Below are 21,905 nucleotides of genomic sequence, written 5' to 3' on the forward strand. Positions count from 1 at the left end.
ACCACCCTACTAAAGAATGATTGGGCCAGTCAGGCTATTAGAGAAGAAATTTAAAAAATATGTGAAAACAAAAATACAACAATCCAAACTCTTTGGGACGCAGCAAAGGCAGTCCTAAGAGGAAAGTATATTGCAATCCAGGCCTATTTCAACAAACTAGAAAAAGAGCAAATTCAAAATCTAACCGAGCACCTAAAGGAACTAGAAGAGGAGCAGCAAAAGTACCCCAAACCCAGCCTAAGAAGAGAATTAATAAAGATGAGGGCAGAAATAAGCAATATAGATTTCAAAAACAACAGTTGAACAGATCAGTGGAGCCAGGAGTTGGTTTTTTGAAAAAAATAAACAAAATTGGTAAACCTTTAGCTAGCCTCCTCAGAAAGAAAAGAGAACACTCAAATAGACAAAATCACGAATGAGAATTGATCCATTACAACCAATCTCTCAGAAATACAAGCAATCATCAGGGAATACTATGAAAAATTATATGCCAACAAACTGGACAATCTAGAAGAAATGGACAAATTCTAAACAAAAATGCACTACCAAAATTCAAATGGGAAGAGATAGAAAATCTGAACAGACCCATAATCAGTGAAGAAATCGAATCCGTTATCAAAAATCTCCCAATGAATAAGAGCGTGAGGCCAGATGGCTTCCCAGGGGAATTCTACCAGACATTTAAAACAGAGTTAATACCCATTCTTCTCAAGCTATTCCAAAAAATAGAAATAGAAGGAAAACTTCTGGACTCATTCTATGAAGCCAGCATCACTTTGATTCCCAAACCAGACAGAGACCCAACAAAAAAAGAGAACTATAGGCCAATATCCTTAATGAATAGAGATACAAAAATACTCAACAGGACACTAGTAAATCGAATTCAATGGCATATAAAAAGAATTATCTATTATGATCAAGTGGGATTCATTCCTGGGTTACAAATCTGGTTCAATATTTGCAAATTCATCAATATGATACATCATGTTAACAAAAGAAAAGATAAAAACCATATCATCTTGTCAAGAGATGCAGAAAAAGCATTTGACAAAATACAGCATCCTTTCTTAATAAAAACCCTCAAGAAAGTTGGGATAGAAAAAAATTTACTTACACATCATAAAATCCATTTATGAAAAGCTCACAGCTAATATCATCCTCAATGGGGGAAAAACCGAGAGCTTTCCCCCTGAGATCAGGAACATGACAAAGATGTCCACTCACACCACTTTTGTTTAACATAGTGCTGGAAGTCCTACCTAGCATCAACAGTCAGACAACAAAAGGAAATAAAAGGCACCAGAATTGGCAAAGATGAAGTCAAACTTTCACTTTTCACAGATGACATGATACTCTACATGGAAAACCTGACCAACTCCACCAGACACCGACTAGAATTGATTCATGATTTCAGCAAAGTAGTAGGGTACAAAATGAACGTCCAGAAATCAGTTGCATTTTTATACACCAATAATGAAGCAACAGAAAGACAAGTCAAGAAATTGATCCCATTCAAAATTTCATGAAAAACCATAAAACACCTAGGAATAAATCTAACCAAAGATGCAAAAGACCTGTATGATGAAAACTATAAAAAACTTATGAAGGGAATTTAAGAAGATATAAAAAAAAGAAAAAACATTCCATGCTCATAGATTGAAAGAATAAACATGTGAAAATGTCATTATTACCCAAAGCAATCTACACATTCAATGCAATCCCCATCAAAATTGCACCAACATTCTTCTCAAAGCTAGAACAAACTATCCTCAAATTCGTATGGAACCACAAAAGACCCTAAATAGCCAAAGTTATACTGAAGAAGAAAACCAAAATGGGAGGCTTCACAATCCCAGACTTTAGCCTTTACTACAAAGCTGTCATCATCAAGACAGTATGGTATTGGCACAAAAACAGACACATAGACCAATGTAATAGAATAGAGAACCCAGAACTAGACCCACAAATGTATGGCCAATTAATCTTTGACAAAGCAGGAAAGAGTATCTAATGGAAAAAAGACAGCCTCATTAACAGGTGCTGCTGGGAGAACTGGACATTAACATGCAGAAGAATGAAACTAAACCACTTTCTTACACCATATACAAAAGTAAACTCAAAATGGATGGAGGACCTGAATGTGAGACAGGAGACCATCAAAACCCTAGAGAACAAAGCAGGAAACAGCCTCCTTAACCTCAACTGCAGCAATTTCCTACTCAGCACATCCCCAAAAGCATGGAATCAAGAGCAAAAATGAACTAGTGGGACCTCATCAAGATAAAAAGCTTCTGCACTGCAAAGGAAACAAAAAGAAAACTAATAGGCAACCAACAGAATGGGAAAAGATAGTTGCAAATGACATATCGGATAAAGGGCTAGTATCCAAAATCTACAAGAACTCACCAAGCTCTACACCTGAAAAACGAATAACCCAGTGAAGAAATGGGCAGAAGATATGAATAGACACTTCTCCAAAAAGGACATTCAGATGGTCAGCAGACACATGAAACGATGCTCAGCATCGCTCATCATCAGGGAAATACATATCAAAACCACACTGAGATACCACCTCACGCCAGTTAGAGTGGCTGAAGTGAACAAATCAGGAGACTATAGATGCTAGTGAGGATGTGGAGAAACAGGCCCTCTCCTACACTGTTAGTGGAAATGTAAACTGTACAGCCACTCTGGAAAACAGTGTGGAGGTTCCTCAAAAAATTATCAGTAGAACTCCCCTATGACCCAGCAATAGCACTGCTGGGGATCTACCCAAGGGATACAGAAGTGCTGATGCATAGGGGCACATGTACCCAGTGGTCACAGCGGCACTTCCAGCAATAGCCACATCATGGAAACAGCCTAAATGTCCATCAACTGATGAATGAATCAAGACGATGTGGTTTATATATACAATTCAATACTACATGGCAATGAGAAAGAATGAAATCTGGCCATTCATAGCAACGTGGACAGACTTCGAGGGTGTCATGCTAAGCGAAATAACTCAGGTGGAGAAGGACAGATACCATATGTTTTCAGTCATAGGTCTAACAGGAGAAACCTAACAGAGGACCATAGGGAGAGGAAGGGGGGAAAAAGAATTAGGGAGAGGGAGGGAGGCAAATCATGAGAGATTCTTGAATACTGAAAACAAACTGAGGGCTGAAGGGGGAGGGGGAGGGGGAGGGGGTGATGGTCATGGAAGAGGGCACTTGTGGGAGGAGCACTGGGTGTTATATGGAAACCAAGTTCACAATAAACTATAAAAAGAAAAGAACGTCAAGTGACAAATCATGTATTTTTCATTATACTCACTTCACTCTCTAAAATATTTACATGCTGTCATCTGAAGATAAGTCATAACAATTTTTCTCTTAAGTTTTGGTGCAGTTGGCATGCCTTCCAGAACAATTGCACTTAAAAGGGCGTTTTAATTGCATCAGAGGAGGCTACAGATGGAGGAGAGAGAAATACTTAGACTTGAGATGTGGGGAACAGTTCAGAAGTCATGGAAAATGACAGCCGCCACTGGGGAATGTGCTGCATTGAATGCCATGTACATTTGTAAATTGGGACTGAGGGAATATGTCACCTACATGTCTCTCTTTCGGCCTTTTGTATCAAAATAAAATGCTTCTCAGTGGAAATCTGTGTCTTCTGGGGAAGGAAGACATCCACCAAGTGTTCCATAGGGGACTTTTTGTCACCCAGTCCTGGGCTTGGCTGTGTGACCATTTCTCTCCAACCTCACATTGAACAGTGCAATACGCAAACAAGCTGCTTGTGTGTCAAAAACTTCATCCTAAAACCTCCTAAGGGTTGAGGCACTGACATGGGGCAGTATCACCACCTCCTACCCCCTCGTCCCCCGATTCTGTTGCTAACCTCCCTCTGTAAACTGCTCTGTGCCTTTCAGGTGTCAAGGGCCCCTTTATGGCTATCTCAGATGGGCTAAATGTCAGTGAAATTGTGAGAATTTTTTCAAGCTTCTCCTTTTAAGAATGATATCAGAGAATGAAGGAAAGCTGCCTCTCAAGGTTCCAGATGAGAATAAGTTGTAATGGGAGCAATGGTCAACCATGTTGGCTTTCAAAAAGGGAGCCAGATGACATTAAGAGTAACTAAAAGAGTGACCATATTGTTTCTGCACTGCTTGAGTCTGGCTAAATCTCTTTCTTTTTATCCATTCTAATACTGGAAGGTGTATGGTTTTTTTTTTTTATGGCTGCTGTAAGAAAATACCACAAACGGTTGTGTAAACCACAGAAATGTACTGTCTAGTCATTCTGGAGGGTCAAAGTCAAGGTGCTGAGAAGGCTGGGAGGGAGAATCTGTCCCATGCCTCCCCCCCAGCTGCTGGGTGTTTGCTGACAAGTTTGGGTGTTCTTTGGCTTGTAGAGGCATCACCCTGATCTCTGCCTTCATGTTCTCTTGGCATTCTTCCCATGTGTCTGTGTCCAAATAACTTTTTTAAAATACAGACACCAGTCATATCAGATTAGGGACCCACCCTGCTCCAGAATGACCTTGTCTTAACTAATTACATCTGCCATGGCCCTATTTCCAAAGAAGGTCACATTCTGAGACACGGAGGGTAGGATTTCAACATATGAGTTTTGTTTGGGTGGATGCAAAATTCAACCCATAACAGAGAAGAAACATATGGTGTTACATTTCTACTGAGACTTCTGAAAGAATTCAACAGTTTAGAAGAAACTTCTCCAACAGAGGTCTGAAAAGTCAGTGCGAGGGTAGACAACTGTCACTTGACATTACCAGAACAGAAAAGAAGGGGCTCTGTTAGCAACCTGCTGACTGATCTCTGACCCTTCAACAGAACTGATCTCAGACCCTTTCCAACAGAACCACATTTGCTAGTTTTGGAGCCCTCCAGAGAGAGAAGTGTCTCCCCTAATTTGGGGCTAAGATTCCCCCTAAAGCATTGGAGGGGGACAAATGTCAGTTGGAATAGAGCCTGACAGGTTGTGACAAACAAGGCTGCTGATGGCATCATGTCCATGTAGAAGGAGCCTGTGAACATAAGTCCCAAGGAAGAGGAAAAGTGGATTCAGAGAGGGACACACAAAGCCAGTGAGAGACAGGAATGGCAAGTGTGGCCAAGCCCCATGACCTTGGGACCCCAGTGGGAATCTCCACAAACTCCTGCAGCCAGAGCCCTTCATCCATGCTGGGTCCAAAACGTCTGTCTGCTCCCAGCCTATATGAGGTCCTGCCTGAATCCCCCCCTCCGCCGGTGCCCTTGTCTCTCGTCGTGCATCCCTATGAGAAACTCTTTAAGTTGAGCTGCTGCTCCTGCAGCTCAGAGACAAACCAGAGCATCTGGCTTAGTAACCAATCTCTTCAACACACCACCTGGATGGGGATATGCAGTGCTATTACTTCCCCAAAACGAGTCACCTCCTCACTGGGGATCTTATTTTTTAGTTGTATTTATTTATTTTGAAAAAGACAGAGACAGAGTGAGCAGGAATGGGGCAGAGAGAGAGAGAGAGACAGAGAGAGAGAGAGAGAATCCCAAGCTCTCAACAGGCTCCATGCTGCCAGCTGCAGAGTCTGATGCGGGGCTTGAACCCCCAGAACCGTGAGCTGAAGTCAGACACTCAACCAACTGAGCCACTGGGGATTTTTTAAAACAACATTATCTTGTGGTCTTAGTATCTTAGGGTTACCAGATACATTTTCTAGAACTCATTTGTGGCAGCACCTCTTGAACTTGAGTGTGACCTTCTTAAAATGCAAATTCTGATGTATCAGGTGGGTGGTTGGGGCAGAGCCTCTGCATTTCTCTAGACCTTGCAGGTGGGCCAGTGGCCACACTTGGAGCACCACTTACATGGACTGTTTTACCAAAGAAGAAAATGAGGCACAGAGAAACTAAGTACTAATCCAAAATCCTGTGGCCAAAAACGATGGGATTGAGATGGGAATTCTGGCTTCCCAGCTCTCAAGCTCAGCTCTCTAATTTGTTCATCCCAGTGCTTAAAAACATCCGTGCAACAGAAGCACACCTCCTTTCATGCAACACGGGCTGTCTAGTGACGATGCAGATGGGAACAGGCCAGCAGAAAAGCCTGTGGTTCTGAGTGATGATCCAGGGCCCCAGGGGCTTCCCTGCATGTGGAGCCTGTGACAACCATGATTGGAAGAGAAATTGTGGTTGGAAAGACACTGAGACCTAGCTGTGTTCCGATAAAAGTGTATTTGCAAAGATAGCTGGTGTGTTGGGTCTAGCCTGTGGGCCAAGGTCGGCTGACGCCCTCTCTAAGGGGCTGCACTTTGTTTACTTACTGTTTACTATTGTTTAGGGCCCAGCCACTGTTGATTTTTGCCTATTGAGATGGTTTAGTCCATGAAGACTAGGAATTGTGGAAGCAAGGAACAATTTGAGGACCCCAAAGTTAAAATTCACACCTTAATTTATTCAAATCAGATTGAACTCATTTATTTTTTTAATGTTTTATTTATTTTTGATACAGAGCGAGACAGAGCATGAGAGGGGGAGGGGCAGAGAGAGAAGGAGACACAGAACTGGAAGCAGCTCCAGGCTCTGAGCTAGCTGTCAGCACAGAGCCTGACGCGGGGCTCGAACCCATGAACGTGAGATCTGACCTGAGCTGAAGCTGGAGGCTTAACCGACTGAGCCACCCAGGTGCCCCAGATTGAACTCATTTAATCAATTCTTCTACATATTTTGTACTTCCTAATATTTGTAGATTTGGATTCCATAGAAATATTGAAAAGGATATGGGAACAAAAGCTAAGAAATGATTTTAGAGGTCATGGCTGGTGAATAGAGGGGAGAAAATAGTGCAGGAGAAAACTTAGCTTGAAAAAACCTACTCTGGGGGCACATGGGTGGCTCAGTCGGTTGACTTTGGCTCAGGTCATGATCTCATCGTTCGTGGGTTCCAGCCCTGTGTCAGGCTCTGTGCTGACAGCTAGCTAGCTCAGAGTCTGGAACCTGTCTTCAGATTCTGTATCTCCCCCTCTCTCAGACCCTCCCCTTCTCATGCTGTCTCTCTCTCTCTCTCTCAAAAATAAATAAAACATTTTAAAAAATTTAAAAAAAGAAAAAACCTACACTGTTAGGCACAAACTTGGTTCTGAGCTTCCTGGCAGCCAAGGGAAAGAATGAACTTCAATGGGCTAATGTCTTAGAGTGGGTTCACTAGAAGCAGATCCCAAGGCAGGGACTTGAGCTCACCAAGTGTATTAAGAACATGCCCTAAGGGGAAATCTGTCAACGATGGAGTGAAACAGGATAGGCAAGGAAGGAACCTCAAAACGATGTGCTCTCAAGCAAAGTCAATCCTTGGCTCGACTCACTGGGGCCTCTGGAGCATACATTACACCTCAGAGTGGTACTGGCTAGGGGCAAGCAGTCTGGCCTCTTCTACCTGAATCAATCATTGGTTGTGGACAAATTCCTGGGTGTGTGTGTGGGCATAACCATCTAGATGAAAGCCTCCCATCAGCTAGGGCTATTCAATAGGGAAGGGGCAGCTGTGTCAGTCATTGTAGCTGGGGGCTTCCCCCCGACTGATAAAGGGGCTGTAGTGGGCACCACTGATGTTCACTACAGTTACAGATTTCTAGAGGACTTTTAATCTTTCAACCATCAAACTTGATTCATGTATTAATTCCACATCTATTTACTGAACAGCTGATCCACTTTTCAAACACTGGGCCAGTTTCTGAGGAGAGCTGGAGAGGAAAAGACCTGTTTTCCAACCTTAGGAAATGTATAGAAAAAGTTGCCTTCACTACTATCAAAAAGATAAGTGTCAGTGAGGATGTGGAGAAAAGCGAACCCCTGTGCACTACTGGTGGGAATGTAAATCAGTGCAGACAATTTACTATGGAAAACAGTATGGAGGCTCCTCAAAAAATTAGAAACAGCACTACCATATGACTCAGCAATCCCACTTCTGGGATAATCTGAAGGAAATGATAGTACTATCCATTTTTTTTTTTAATGTAGTCTCTATGCCCAGCATGCCAAAGTGGGGCTTGAACTCAGGACCCTAAGATCAAGCCTTGAGCTGAAATCAAGAGTCAGATGCTTAATGACAGAGCACCCAGATGGCTCTGAAATTACTATCTTTAGATACCTGCACTCCCATTTCACTTCAGCATTATTCATACTAGCCAAGAAATGGCTCAACCTAAGGGTCCATCAATGCATGAATGCATAAATAAAATACTGTATATATACCTATATACCACACACACACACACACACACACACACACACACACACACACACACACCCCAGAATAATACTCAGCCTTAAAAAGAAGGAAATGCCTCCATTTGTGAAAACGTGGTTAGGCCTTGAGGGTATTATGCTGGGTGAAATAAGCCAGACAGAGAAAGCCAAATACTTCATGGTATCACTTATATGTGGACTCTTAAAACAAGCCACTCATAGAGAGTTTGCAGGGGCTAGGAGATGAAGAGGATTACGTAGGGAGACTGTACGTAGGCCAAAGTGTGCAAGCTTCCAGTTACAAGATGAGTAAGTTGTGGGATTTAAAGGTGACAGTGGTTAAAAACCAAAACACAAGGCTGGCATAACACTAAAACACCAAAAATTAGCCTTCAGTTGTCTACTCTAATTTTCTTCAGTATTTTTACCTTTCTAAGCTACTGTTAAATGTAGGGCATTTCATACACATACCTATTTTAGTGATATAAATGTGTAAATAATAAGTTCATTTATCTTTTACATAGACTAAATAACTTGAACATAAAACAGATGCATTTTGCAGTTAATTTACAGCAGTGCTAGTTTATATATCCAAATATGGCTATATATCCATTTCATCCATTTGAAATTGGCTAAAATTCAAGAAGTGGATTTTCTGAAAATTCCTAAAAGCATTTCCAAAAGTCTGTATATTAAACCTCACACACTTGTCTTTCCCTTACTTAGGACCTGGTTACTCCTACTCTACACACCATTGTTGTAATCTTGGGAAAATGTGACTTCTGTCCATGGCTGATTAGAGAGGAAGACTTAAAAGCATCGAGAGGGCATCACTGTCACCTGATGGCAAGTGTAATCCTGAAGAAAGCACTAGAAACGACACAGTGACTAAGTACTCTTGAGTGGTTGGTGTTGTGGCACCAATGGCAATGATCTGGCACATCATAAGGGCACTGGAAGACACAACAGTTTGGCTTTTCAAAGCAGGAGTCTTCCACCTGAGGCCCAGGACTCTCGGAGCTGAGACAAGCCATCCCCAATGTGTCCTATCTGAGTTCTTGACCCATAAAATCCTCAAGCTTAGTGAAAAAAACCCAAACAACAATCCTGTGCTTTACTCTACAAAGTTTTGGGGAGATAGGTTAAGCATCCACAATGACCTGGATAAACACCAACCCTTCCTGGGGCACTTGCCAGAGGCAAACACTGACATATTTATCTCATTTGCACCTTACTACAATCCCAGGAGAAATATAGAATTATCACCATTTTACAGGCAAGAAAACAGAGGCACAGTGAGGTCAGGTCATTGGCAGACACACGCAGACGCTGACTGGCAGAAATGGGACCTGAACCCAGAAGACTCTGGTCCCAAGGCCTGGTTCAGGTCTTGTCCAACGTGACCCCTGCTCTAAGATGCATGGAAGGTACCCCTTTCCTTTCTGCTGGTCGCTGACTGGGCTGCCCTCACTTTGGGGGCTCTGCCTTGGTCTCTTTTCCTTGGCTTTCACCATTCCTGGGATAATCTCAGGGATAAGTGGCCTAGAAAACCCGTGACTCACAGCTCCGCCATGGGAGCATCGTGGATCCACCACCCCATGTGTGCCCAGACTCCACTGCCTGGGGGCTGCTCCCTGCTGTTGTGTGGCAAGGTGGGGGTGCCAGCACAGACCCCCAGGGTCACTGTCCTTCCTCCCCCCTCTTCAATGGGGTCTGACTAGCATCACTGTCTGAGGGCACCCTCCGCCACCTCATGCTCCCTCCCCTTTGCTCTTTAAAGGAGTCCCCTCTGATAAATCTGCACTGCTAACTTTGTCTGGAGGCCCATTTCTGGAGCAAATGCATGGGGTAATAGCCCCACCTCTGTCCCATTCCCTGCCCCCTGTTTCATTCTCATCACCTTCACTGGTCACCCAACGCACTGGTTCTCCCCCCAGAAGACCTGGGCCTGGTGGCTGCAAGAATGGCCTTACCTTGTTGACGCCATCGGCCATGGCCTGAAGTGTGAGCTCCCGGGGTCCATCCACTGTCTTCCCGTTGTCTGTCGGGCCCCAGCTGGCACTGTAGATGTCGATCCGCTGAGGCATGTGGCTGATGGAAGAGGCCTCGATGATGTCCGTCATGAATGGCTGGTCTAGCATCCGGATACCTATGGACCCAATTGGGCAGGGAAACACCATGTTTTGGTTCCTCAGTGCACTGGAGATGGTGGGGGTGGGTGGGTGATGAGGGCTTGGGTCCTGGGTGCGGTTGGAAGGCCTGCCCAGTGGGTGTCCTGGGGGACACTGCATAATCTGGAGTCCAGCTGCAGGCTGGGTAGGCTACATGTTTAGAGGCTAAAGAAAGACACATAGACTGTTCCACTCAATCCTTTTTGGACTCCACCCACACCTTTCTTTATATAACTCTTTGAAGTAATTTGTTCCCCCAAGAAAAATTTCTAGACTTTCTAATGGGGAGAGACCACCTTTGCTAAAGAGATTCCTTGATAAGTCTATTTCTTTTTTTCTTCTTTTTCTTTTTCTTTTTGAGAAAGAGTGAGAGAGAGAGAAAGAGAGAGAGAGCATGTGTATGTGAGTGGGGGATGGGAAGAGGGAGAAAGAGAGAGAGAGAATGAATCTTAAGCAGGCCCCACGCTCGGCATGGAGCCCTATGTGGGGCTCTATCCCATGGCCCTGGGATCATGACCTGAGCTGAAATAAAGAGATAGAACATTCAACTGAGTTAGTCATTTAGGCGCTCCTTGATAAATTTATTTCTTTTTAAAAATTATTTTCTTAAATGTTTTACTTATTTTTGAGAGAGAGAGAGAGAGAGAGAGAGAGAATATGAGCTGGAGAGGGGCAGAGAGACACACACAGAATCCTCAAAGCAGGCTCCAGGCTCTGAGCTGTCAGCACAGAGCCCAAGGCAGGGCTCAAACTCATGAACCACAACATCATGACCTGAGCCAAAGTCAACCCTCAACTGACTGAGCCACCCAGACTCTCCAGTAAGTTTATTTCTAAGTGGAAGCTCAGCCTCCAGTGACTGGGTATTGACCAGGGGCTGGAGGAGGGGAGCGGGGCAATAAACACAATGTGTGTGACAGTGTGGGGGGGGGAATTAAATTGATCCTCAATATTTAAGAGTAAATCCTAGAGGTTAGGGGGCAGAGAGAGGAACAAGGGCAATGCAAAGATCAAGGGAGTCAAGAAAAGATGGTTTCCAAGTTGCATGGTAGCTGAGAAGGGGCTGTGGGCAGGACAGAAATGTCGTATGGGTAATTCTGAAATATACTGGAAACAGAATGCATGATGCAACCTCCTCCTCTCTCTCCCCTATTGCACCTTTATAAAGTGTGTGCTACTCCAACAACTTGTAGGAGTGACTTCTTGCTGGGACACTGAAAAGGTTGAGTCCTGCAGTCCACAATTGTGTGTGGGTAAGCCTGAGCTGCACAAAAGGATATGGAAGGGACATGCTTGTGGGCTCCCACAGTTCAAATCACCTCCTGGCTGACCAGAACAAGCCTCTCCCGGGTCAGTGCAGCTGCAGCCAATAGGATGGGCATTTTGTCCTTCTATTACCATCCTCCAGACATTGCTGTTTGGTACTATATTGTCATGTTGTTCTCTGCTTGACACACTATTTCTTTTGTAGTAAGTGGCCTAGAAGGTTAAAGTTGCTGACCTAAGTTGTTCTGTCCACAGGAGTTATGAAGTAAAGGGGCAGAGCCCTACACAGTCCAAACCTGGATCCTGACACCTGTTGTCTGTAGTTACCATGGCCAAAAGACATTATTACACAAGCATCTCTCTCTAACACAGCATACACTTAAATAAGGACAATGCAGGTGTTTGCAGGGCTTGTGAAACTGACATGAAATTGTCTTCTCTCTAAGGGCCTCTCCTTCCAACTCAGTGTCCCATAGCCTCCCCTTTGTCCTTGCATACACCTTCTCCCAATGCTCCTCCTTCTCTCAACTAACCTATGCGTTCAGTAGGCATTTCCCCAGCAGTCTTTTCAGATCCAGCTTCTGGCGTCCCCCGTGAGCACCACACTTTCAGCCTTCCAGTATAATTATCTCTTTCCGAGTCTCATTTATGGAAGATTACAACCTAAAGCAAGCATTGCTAAGAGAGTCATCCAAAATAGGGCGTAGGGAGGACATGGAGGAGGCAAGGTCTCTGCATGTCTCTTGTTTCCAATTTTGGAGCCAGGAACTTTTGACTTCAGTCAATTACAATTTGTTGATTATACCTTCACCACCTCCTTACTTTAGACTGAAATGGAGAAAATATAGCATTTGTTAGCTGAATAGCCAACCTTAGAGAGTCAGTTTAACTCTTTTAGTACCAAAGATAATGCTTGCAAAGCAAGTTATGGGACCTTGTGGTTTTTCCTGTTTAAGCCTGCAGTCCTCCAGTTCTGTGCACACTGGATTTCAGTGGACTCTGTCTCCAGATCGCAATCCCTGAGACCCAAATAAATGCTTTTAGTTGCTTCATAGCTCTTCTGGGTCAACACGTTCATCACGAGCCAGCAAAATCTTTTGAGTATAGAGCATGTGTCCATTTATTCTTTTCTTGTGTCCTGGGTTATCAGCATTATTTTAAGCTTGATCAATATTTGGCAAATAGATGTATATATAGTATCATTACTTGAGTTGATTTTTCCCCCCCAACAAAAAGGACAGGTCCAGAAGAACAAATAATAACGTCGAGATTTTCCATTCTCTTCCCATAAATTAGGTCACAATTCTTGCCAACAAATATCCAATTATCAGTTAGCACCCTTTCTCTTGGGAGAAGCTCTTACAGAATGAGCATAAGCTTTGGTTTGAACATTTCAGAAGCTAATTTTATGGTTCGTTTTATAAGGGATAGGAAATTTCAAACCTCACATTTTGCTTTGGGCCTGCCTTTAATTTTATTTATTTAAAAATTTTGTCCAACAACAGTGATTGACGGATCACAGAATAAACCAAATAGTGCCGCTGCTTTTGGCAAGAAGTCGTGCCTGCCCGGTGGGTAGGGAAACCTCAGAAAGGCTGGTGTTCACTTGGCTGCAAGGAGAAAACTCAGATGGTCTTGAACTTCTGTACAGTGTCGATGATCAGAACTAACAACCTGCTTCAATTGGAAGGTGAGAGAGACCCAACCCTGCCAAAGTGGACCTGGACCGTCCCGCATGCCAATGGATGGCAACACTGCATTTCCGCGTCCAGCCAGTGAGGTGCCTCCAGTCCTGCCCTTTCCTCTCTCTCTTTGCAGCTCCAGTGTCTCTGCCTCCTCCTCTTCTTGCCCTCCCTGGCTCTCTTTGTGCTGCACAGAACATCAGAGCTGCTGTGCATTAATCTTCTGACTGTTTCAAAGTCCAGGGAGGCAGGGCCCGCCATAGACAGGGATCAAGGCTCTCATTCATATTCTGGGGCCAGGCGCCTGACATTCCTTTAATCTTGTTAAGCTCAGGAGGAATGAGGCATGCATTAATTGAATGAGATACAGTATTCATTTTTGCAAGTGACTGCACCATTCGTAGCCAAGACAGAGGCTCAGGGTGACCCAAGGGTTTTCTCTCTCCTCTGTCCCTGGAAGCTGTAGGAGTTAGAGGGGCCCAAAGAGACAGAGAAAGAAAGAACAAAGGAAGGCAAGAGAGGGCGAGAGGCAGAGGGCGAGAGGGAAGCCCCGGGGAGCTAGGACTCAGTGTCTTCACATTTGTAAAATGCTCTCTACTGGCTAGTGTGATTCAATGGCATGGAGAAACACAGTGCACATCTAACATTTCCACACCCCCCCACCCCCCTCCAGTCCTGATCATTGCACTTATGACCGATGGGGACTCGGTGACTTCCTTCTCTAAGACCTGCAAGGCCCAGGGATTTGAGCTAAATCCTTTCTACTTCTGCTCATGTTACAAAAGGGGAACCCATACCCGACACCAGCAAATGCCGCACCTGCCCGCCAACCTCCGTGTCCCTAATCACCACCTTTTGTGCTCATGGAGTGAATTCCTGCTAATCTAGGTATTAAGCTCATCATGCGCTAATATGTGATTTTCATTGGCTTCTTTTAAAACTCAGATAAAGTCCTGTGAACTCACTGAAATATTAGAGGAGTTCTACTGGCCAAATATGTGAAAGCAATTCATTGCTGCAAAGGAATTTCAGGGTATTTTGATAACGGTCAACCGTGTGGTTTTCAAACTCTTTTTCAGAATCTTTGAACAAAGGAGATTCCATTCTCAAAGCTCAATGCATAAATCTGAATGCTCTGGCTTAACAAGAAAGGCAGGAAAAGCCAATCCCACCTGGACTGGCTCCACCCTGAGGTGGCTCTGAGGAGCCCAGGTGTGTCCTGTAGAGCCTGCCCACAAATCGCCTGCTGTGCTCTTATCTTCGTTATTCGTTATTCATTATTTGCTGCCACCTTGCTTTGTTCTATTCATAGCAGCCTCCAATGTCTGATAGTATCCTGTTTATGTGCTCATTCTTCATCCAGGCCATGTGAACGATGTGGACACAGGTGTCTTGTTGGCTGGCTCACAGCTCTGTCCCACCACCCACAGCAGAACTGGGAACATGGAATGCACCCAATAGTCATTGTTGAGCCCTGGAACGGATTGTCAGCAAGAGACAGCATCTTCTAAGGCACGGTGCAGTTTTTTAATAATCTTGGAAGTATAAATCTGACAAATTCACAAGGAACGTCATTTGAAGGGTTCCATTATTTATATTTGTCATGCATTTTATTTTGTTTTTGCAAAGTTTGAATACTACGGTTTTAATTTTAGTTCTTTGTCTTAATCTCTTTGATCGAAGATGTTAAACGCTTAAAAATCAAAAGTAAGGAAAGAATTAGGTTATTTTCTTAAAGAGTTACTTGAATAAAGGCATTTTCAAAGTCAAAAAATGGAAATTAATCTTTTTCTTCAAAATTTATAAAAGTAAGCAAGTGGAAATGTAAATAATTAAACCTTCGAATACATATATTTTTGAAGTATTAAAGCTTCACGGTGAGCACTAAGACTTCTGGGACCTATTATATGTATGGGCTTACATGTCACAGAGTGTTTACTCTTTATGAGACAGACTAATTGGAATTTTTCCTTTCTCCCTGCAATGTGTCATCTAGAAGAGATGCTAACAACTCTGTCCATGAAAACAGGCAACAGAAATCCAAGAGAGAACTCATTTTAAGGGGGAAGTTTCTCAAAGTCACATATATCCAAAGGCAGAGCAGACTATTTTGGAAGGGAGTGAGTTTCCTGTGACTGGAGGTGTGCAGATTCTGGCTGGATCCAGACTATATCAGAAGAGTAGGAAAAGAGAAGTTGTGCAAACATTTTAGTGTAGGGTGCCAAGGCTAGAATTTCTGGCCCAGGGCATGCTAGGTGCAAAATTATTCTAAGGCTTACAAGCTGTGTGGCCTGTAAAAGAGGGATACTGATATATATATATATTATATATAATGATGCATGGTAAGATTCTGTAAAGGGTTGAGTAAAGAGTTTTGCATTATGCTTGACACATTGGAAGAATAAATAATGTGGTATTTACTATTACTATTATTATTATTTTGTTGCTAACCTTATACAAATATCCATGGGTTTTTGAGCTGAAGCATCTTTGGGGCCCAAGATTTTGAGATTCTAATGAATAGGTGGAAATGATGAGCTCTTGGAAATTCACACACTGTTTGTAACACATGAATGACACATGGTCAGTGGATGGTTGTGATGCTTGTCAGCCTGGAGCTGCTTAGGGCGCAGGTGTAAAGGGGTCCCCTGTCCCCTTTCACTGGTGGGCCTTGGGACAGCTCCTACTGATGATGCCAGCACTTAGAACATTACCATGATGCCCTTGGAATGGAGGGAAGAGGGGAGAAGATATAAGAAGGCTCAAGTCTCCTTGAAACTCATTTGATTGGGATAAAGTAGTAAAGGTGAGATGGTGCTAATACAAGAGGAGATACTTTTGCTTCCTGGTAGAAATTCTATCAACTTTGGGTCCTTAAATCCTCATGCCCTCAATCTCACAATTCCATTCATCCATCCATTCTTCTATCCAGTGACTCATCTCTACTGCTTATCATGGGTTTATTCACTGACCCTTCCTTCTCTTTATTCCTTTCTTGCTTTCTGTCACTCAGCATACAGGCTCTGAGCATCCGCTGGGCATCAGACCTTGTTCTAGGTGCAGAGGTGAGAGGAAACTGTCCTCAAGGAGCCTGTTGTCTGCTTAGGAAGAAAGATACTGATCAAATAACCATGTACAAGAATGTGCACAATAACTGGGCAGTAGTTAGTGCCAGGAAAAAAAAACTTCTCATGCTTTGTCACGTGTATATGAGAAGGTTGGTCTGGGAGCTGATGTTGAAGGAAGCACTGGGGGAACCCGAGAAGTGCAGGCTGAAGAGGAGGCGGCTAGGTAAAGCCTTTGGGGGAGGCATTCTGGGAAGACGGAGAGCAGATACAAAGGCCCAGCAGTGCAAGGAGTGTGGCTACACTTCCTAATTTACACTTATATTTACCCAGGGACGAACCATGTATGCATGGGAACTTAATATATGATGAAGATGGCACTACACATCAAAGAAACAGGCTGGACTATTGAATGGATGGCATTTGGGGCACTGATTCATGTTTGGAGAAGAAAAAACCTGGATTTCCAGACAGCACGACATGCAAATATGGAATCCAGAAGGACTGATGACCTCATGTGAAAGTTTGGGAGATGTTTGCACTGACTATAACTGACCAGGAGCTAAGATCTAGGATATACCAAGAACGCATGCAAATCAACAAGACAGACAGGAACCCAGTGGGAAAATGAGCAAAGTTTATGAATAAAAGAGAAACCTGACAGGCTAAGCGGCAGATGAAGAGATGCTGTATGATTTTTTACTATTTTCCCTTCAGAGGACCTATTTTATCATTTTATCTCCACTTTCCTATTTCTGGACTAAATTCTGAAGTCTTTGTTTTTTTATTTTTATTTTTTTTTGAGGACAGGATGAAGAAAGACACAGGGCTCAGGAAGCGTTGGACAAGACCTCTGGCGCCTCTCTAACCTGTAACGGAACACCTCCAGGCTGCCAGGGACTAGCAGTGATCCTAGCTCACCACCAGGTGGCGCTCTTAGTTCAGAAACCTGCAAGGAAAGATTGTCTGGAAAAGTATGGTTCATTTAGAGTAATAAAAACCAGCCAACTTCTGGAATTGCCAGCCAGAAGGAACAAAATGTTCCACCTAAATTTGTAATGTCTAGGAGGATGAAATTCTGCTTTTATTGTGATTCTTGAGTAATAGTCTAGGGCTTCCACATGAAGAATTTCTCGTGTTGCAATGGTGAAGCCCAGAGGACACTGGATATCCTAATGGGCACAGGATGCCAGGGACCAGACTTCTGAGCCCCTTGCGCAGTTAGCACCAGCAGAAGTGGTTACAGGGGAGCAACATGGGGCCTAAGGGAGCGGAAAAGGAGGCTCCTCTGCTCAAAATCTTTGTGTGGCTGGGTATGCCTCCCACTAATTCTGGTCTATTTCTGGAACATTGGAGCATTGCTGTGAGACTTGAGCTGTCTGGGGTTTCACAAAGCACAGGTCAGGCCATGCCTTTGAGGGATCATGCTGCATTCACTCACCTTTGGGATTGGGAGTCAGTCAACAGGAGAAAAAGAATTTATGGGCTGCACCTGCCAGGATCCACTGCCCTGTCCAGGTGTCTTTGCCTGGGATGCATTCTTTGCCTCAGGATTTATGCTTCACCCATGTGAACTGGCAGGCTGGACAGGGTGCTGAGGGCCCAAGAGCTCCCCCCTCCCCCTGCCGCCACCAGTGAAGGGTGGGAGTTGGTGGATAAACAGCCTCTTGACCTCGGGGTGGGGGGCACAATTCTGAGGTGTGTCCCTATAGTCCCTCAGAGCCCGCTTGTCTCCAGCTCATCCCCACACCCTTTGTTGACTTCCCTCCCTTAGTTGTCTTTCTTCCTATTTTCTTCACTCTGGCTTCCTGGGATCACCCTCCCAAAGAAACTCCTTGCACCTGTAAACAATCAATAAAGGGAAAACTTCACTAAAATGGAATTGGGAGTCCAGAAGGGGGAGCCCTATCACTCAATATAAATTACAGGAAGAATTGTCAATTACAGATCCCAGCAGAATTGTCAACAGGAAAAAAATCAATACTTTCCAGCCCCAGCTGGAAACGATGTAACATTGCATCTCCTGCAAGAAATTGACTACCCCTGCAACTCAGCCGGGGAGAAACCACTGTTGCTCTGAACTCCTGCTTCTCTCCAGTGGACTTCCTTTCAAAACAACCCCTCCCTACTTCCTTCTGCGTAAAATGACATTCCTCCGCTCTGTGGGACTTGCCTGTGGTTTTGCTATAGCTTGCATGTCCTGAGTTGCAATTCTCTGTTGTCCTATGTATAAGCCATTTTGCTGGTAAAAGAACTAGCTCTTTTATTTCTTAGGTTGACATACTCAAATCTTTGTCTCACATTTCCTTTTAGGGAATTTCCAACGAAAAGAACAGAAAAATTAGGTACATTTGGTGAGCTGCTCAGATGTTTTCAGAGTGCAAATACCAAGAGAAAAGGATTGAAGGCAGATGAAGAAAGAGACCCCAGTGAACTGTCCTAATGCCTTCAGTTGCTCCTAACTCAATTTGCAGGCAGTAGTTCTAAGAAACCCTTGTTCAAAAAAAATCCAGTTACTTCAGGCTCCAAAAGAACTTTGAAACTATATTTTGGGATCCAAATTATTTTGAAAACTATCATTGTGAATGGGAAATTCAGGTTTGAATTTTTTAGTTGCCTCCAGTTCTATCCTGTGGATAGGGAACCCACCTCGCCTAAGATACCACCCAAGGTATGAGGCTGGCTTATAAAATATTAAATGGGTGTTATTCCTTCTCCTGAGCTCATAGTGGCTCCTGACATTTTAAAGCATCTTGGATGCACACAAAGTAAAGAGAGCAGAAATCTGAGGGGCAAAGCTTCCCCTATTTTGCATTTCAGAACTCTCCAGATGTATTCTTTTGTGAATTTCAGCACCCAGCTTAGGCAAGTCTCCTAGCAAACAGAGGTTAGTGGTGGGTTTGTATAGGTTGCCCTTTGCTTTATTTAGGTCCCTGGAAATGCAAGTGTCAGCACAAAGAATGTTTACGATTCCCTTAAATTGCTAGGAAAAAAATACCAAGACAGTTGTAAAAAAAGAAAAACAAGGTTGAGTGACTCAGCCTGAATAAATTAAGAACCCATTTGATGCAAAACTTGGAATGTGCCAGGAGCCATTCCACTCTCCAGCTTCTTGTTGACAGCGTATGAACCCCTCACTCTTGCTCCCTCTCTCTTTTTTTGAGAGGGTTGGTTTCTAAATTTCTAGTGATCTGCTACCCTCATTTCTAAAGCTCCCTGTAAGGATGAAGTTATCAAATATCCTTTCGGCGGAACGTGAAACAAAGGTTTAGGCAGAATATATTTCCTTAAGGAGAGATGCACTGTGTAAAAACCGTTTTTTAAAGAGTTCTCAGTATGTTTACAATAACTTGTACACATCTCTTTATATTCTACAGTCTTTATTTGAGTCTTATTGATAATGACACAAAAGAGTGTAGCAGTATGATTCCATTTATATTAAAGTTTAAAAACTGACAATAACCAATTTTGGTTACTAGTAATCGGAATTATGGTTACTCTCTTTTTTAAGCTTTTTAAGAATTTACTTAGTTTGAGAGAGAGAAAGAGTTCAAGTAGGGGCGGAGCAGAGAGAGAGGGAGAGAGAGAGAGAATCCCAAGTTTGTTCCCCTCTTTCAGCACAGAGCCCGACACAAGACTCGAACCCACGAACTGTGAGGTTGTGACCTGCGCCAAAACCAAGAGTGAGATGCTTAACCGACTTGGCCACCCAGGCACCCCAGGATCATGGTTATTCTTATATATATGGGTAGTAACTGGGAGGGGATGTGACAAGAGGTTTGGGGTGCCTGTAATGTTTTGTTTCTTGATCGTTTACCTCGATGTGGTGGGTTATGAAAATTCACTGAGCTCATGAGCTGTGCACTTTTCTATATTTATGTTACACTGGAATAAAAAATCTAAGTTTATTGATACTACCAGATCGAATAAAAGGATTGTTTTATTCGCTCTTGCTAAATCTACTGGGTCCAACTCTGCTACTCCAGTGGGAATTTTTGCCAGGCCCCAGCCAGGCTGGAGATGGCAGTGTGAGTTATGCCTTCTGGCTCAAGGCACCTGCTATTTGGCAGGGACAGCCTACCTGCAACCTTGGAGTTGTATGCCACTCCGACCCCACAGATATTGTTGTTGGCTGCGGCAGACACCTCCCCTGCACATCGGGTCCCATGGCTGTGGAGAAAAATAGAGGCAAGTTAGATACAGCATCAAAAGACTTTGGGGGAAGTCCCATAAATTCTGTCAACTGGAAGCAATTTGCTGTTAATGGTCTGGTTAGCCAGAGCCGGCTCATGGCACATGGCCCACCCAACTTTCCATCTGTGTATCTTCTTTCTCCCCCTTTTCCCCTCTCACCCATCTTCCTGACCTTGACCTGCTTCTACAATAAGGAGACTTCTCAGAGCATTTTCAACCTTGAAATTTGATCTTTACTTTAAAATCTGAAGTATCTTCCTGCAGAAAATACACTTAAAGGCTTCCAGTGAACACCCAGGATGGTAGGACATGTGGGTGCTGGTTGGAACACAACACCTCTGGCTGGAGCCCTGGGATTGTGGGCTATTGGCTATTCTCCAGGTGGGTTCTCTGCCCAGACATGGAAGGCTGCCTGTCAGTTACAGGATAATGGCTACTTGTCTTTTTTGGGTATATGGAATGCTATATAGATTCCTACCTTCTTTCAAGAATAAGAAAGAATGCATTGGCAACATTTTGCATGCAATTTCAAGGACTCGCACAACTTTTGAGGCTGACCAGATTAAGAACCCCAGCCATTCATTAGAAAACCTTTCCAAGATTTGCCCAGCCTTACGATTCTGAGCAAGGCCTTCCTATGGCTTATGTTCTAGAATGTTATAGGCAACAGACACCATTAATTCTGCCCTTTTTGTTTTGCTGTCTCCTGCCTTCTACTAAAGGGTTCTAAACAGTTCTATCTGTGGTGTGTGCATGTCCCCTCCCTTGAACTGAGCTGGCCTGGTGACTGGCTTTGACCCCCAGATCAAGGTGGAGATATGACGCATCACTTCTTGAGAGGGCTGGCAGCTTCGGCGTGCATCTGCTGGTGTCGGGGGTCAGACGGGGAGCCTGGGCTAGCTGACAAGGGCACGAGACCACGTGGGGAGAGCGAGCCCCCCCGCAGTTTCTGCCCAGCAAATCCTGCCAGTCCAACACCTCAGATGTGGCCCCCAGCACCTGAGGGGTGATGTCCTTCTCCTCCAGACCTTGCTAGCTCACCCCAGTGGGTGGCATGTGGGGAGAGACTGGCTGTTCCTGCCCCGCTTACAGGTCTGTGAACAAATAACTGTTCTTTTCTAGGCCACTAAGTTTGGAGATAGCTTGTTAAAGCCACAATGGAGAACTGAACCAGCATAAACTCTGAGTCCAGCAGAATGCTGTGTTCTAGCCTGAAACAGCATTCAAGATGTGGGAGGTTCCAGTGGTACAAGGTATCTGAAACTACTGGCCCCAGTCTCAGAAAGTCCATTCT

At 43.9% G+C, this 21,905-nt stretch overlaps 1 protein-coding gene across 3 annotated transcripts in view; it reads right to left on the reverse strand.

Moving 5' to 3' along the window:
• The window catches only part of PCSK2 (proprotein convertase subtilisin/kexin type 2), a 289,537-nt gene that overhangs the window by 45,128 nt on the left and 222,504 nt on the right, over positions 1-21,905 (reverse strand). For all 3 annotated transcript variants that reach the window (XM_029917598.1, XM_029917597.1, XM_029917596.1), the window contains exons 7-8: positions 20,499-20,587; positions 10,207-10,382 (exon numbers count right to left, since the gene is read on the reverse strand). In XM_029917598.1, the coding sequence (XP_029773458.1) occupies positions 10,207-10,382; positions 20,499-20,587 (265 nt within the window). The remainder of the gene's footprint in view (positions 1-10,206; positions 10,383-20,498; positions 20,588-21,905) is intronic.

The sequence above is a fragment of the Suricata suricatta genome, chromosome 12, assembly GCF_006229205.1.
Source record: "Suricata suricatta isolate VVHF042 chromosome 12, meerkat_22Aug2017_6uvM2_HiC, whole genome shotgun sequence".
Taxonomy (NCBI): Eukaryota; Metazoa; Chordata; class Mammalia; order Carnivora; family Herpestidae; genus Suricata; species Suricata suricatta.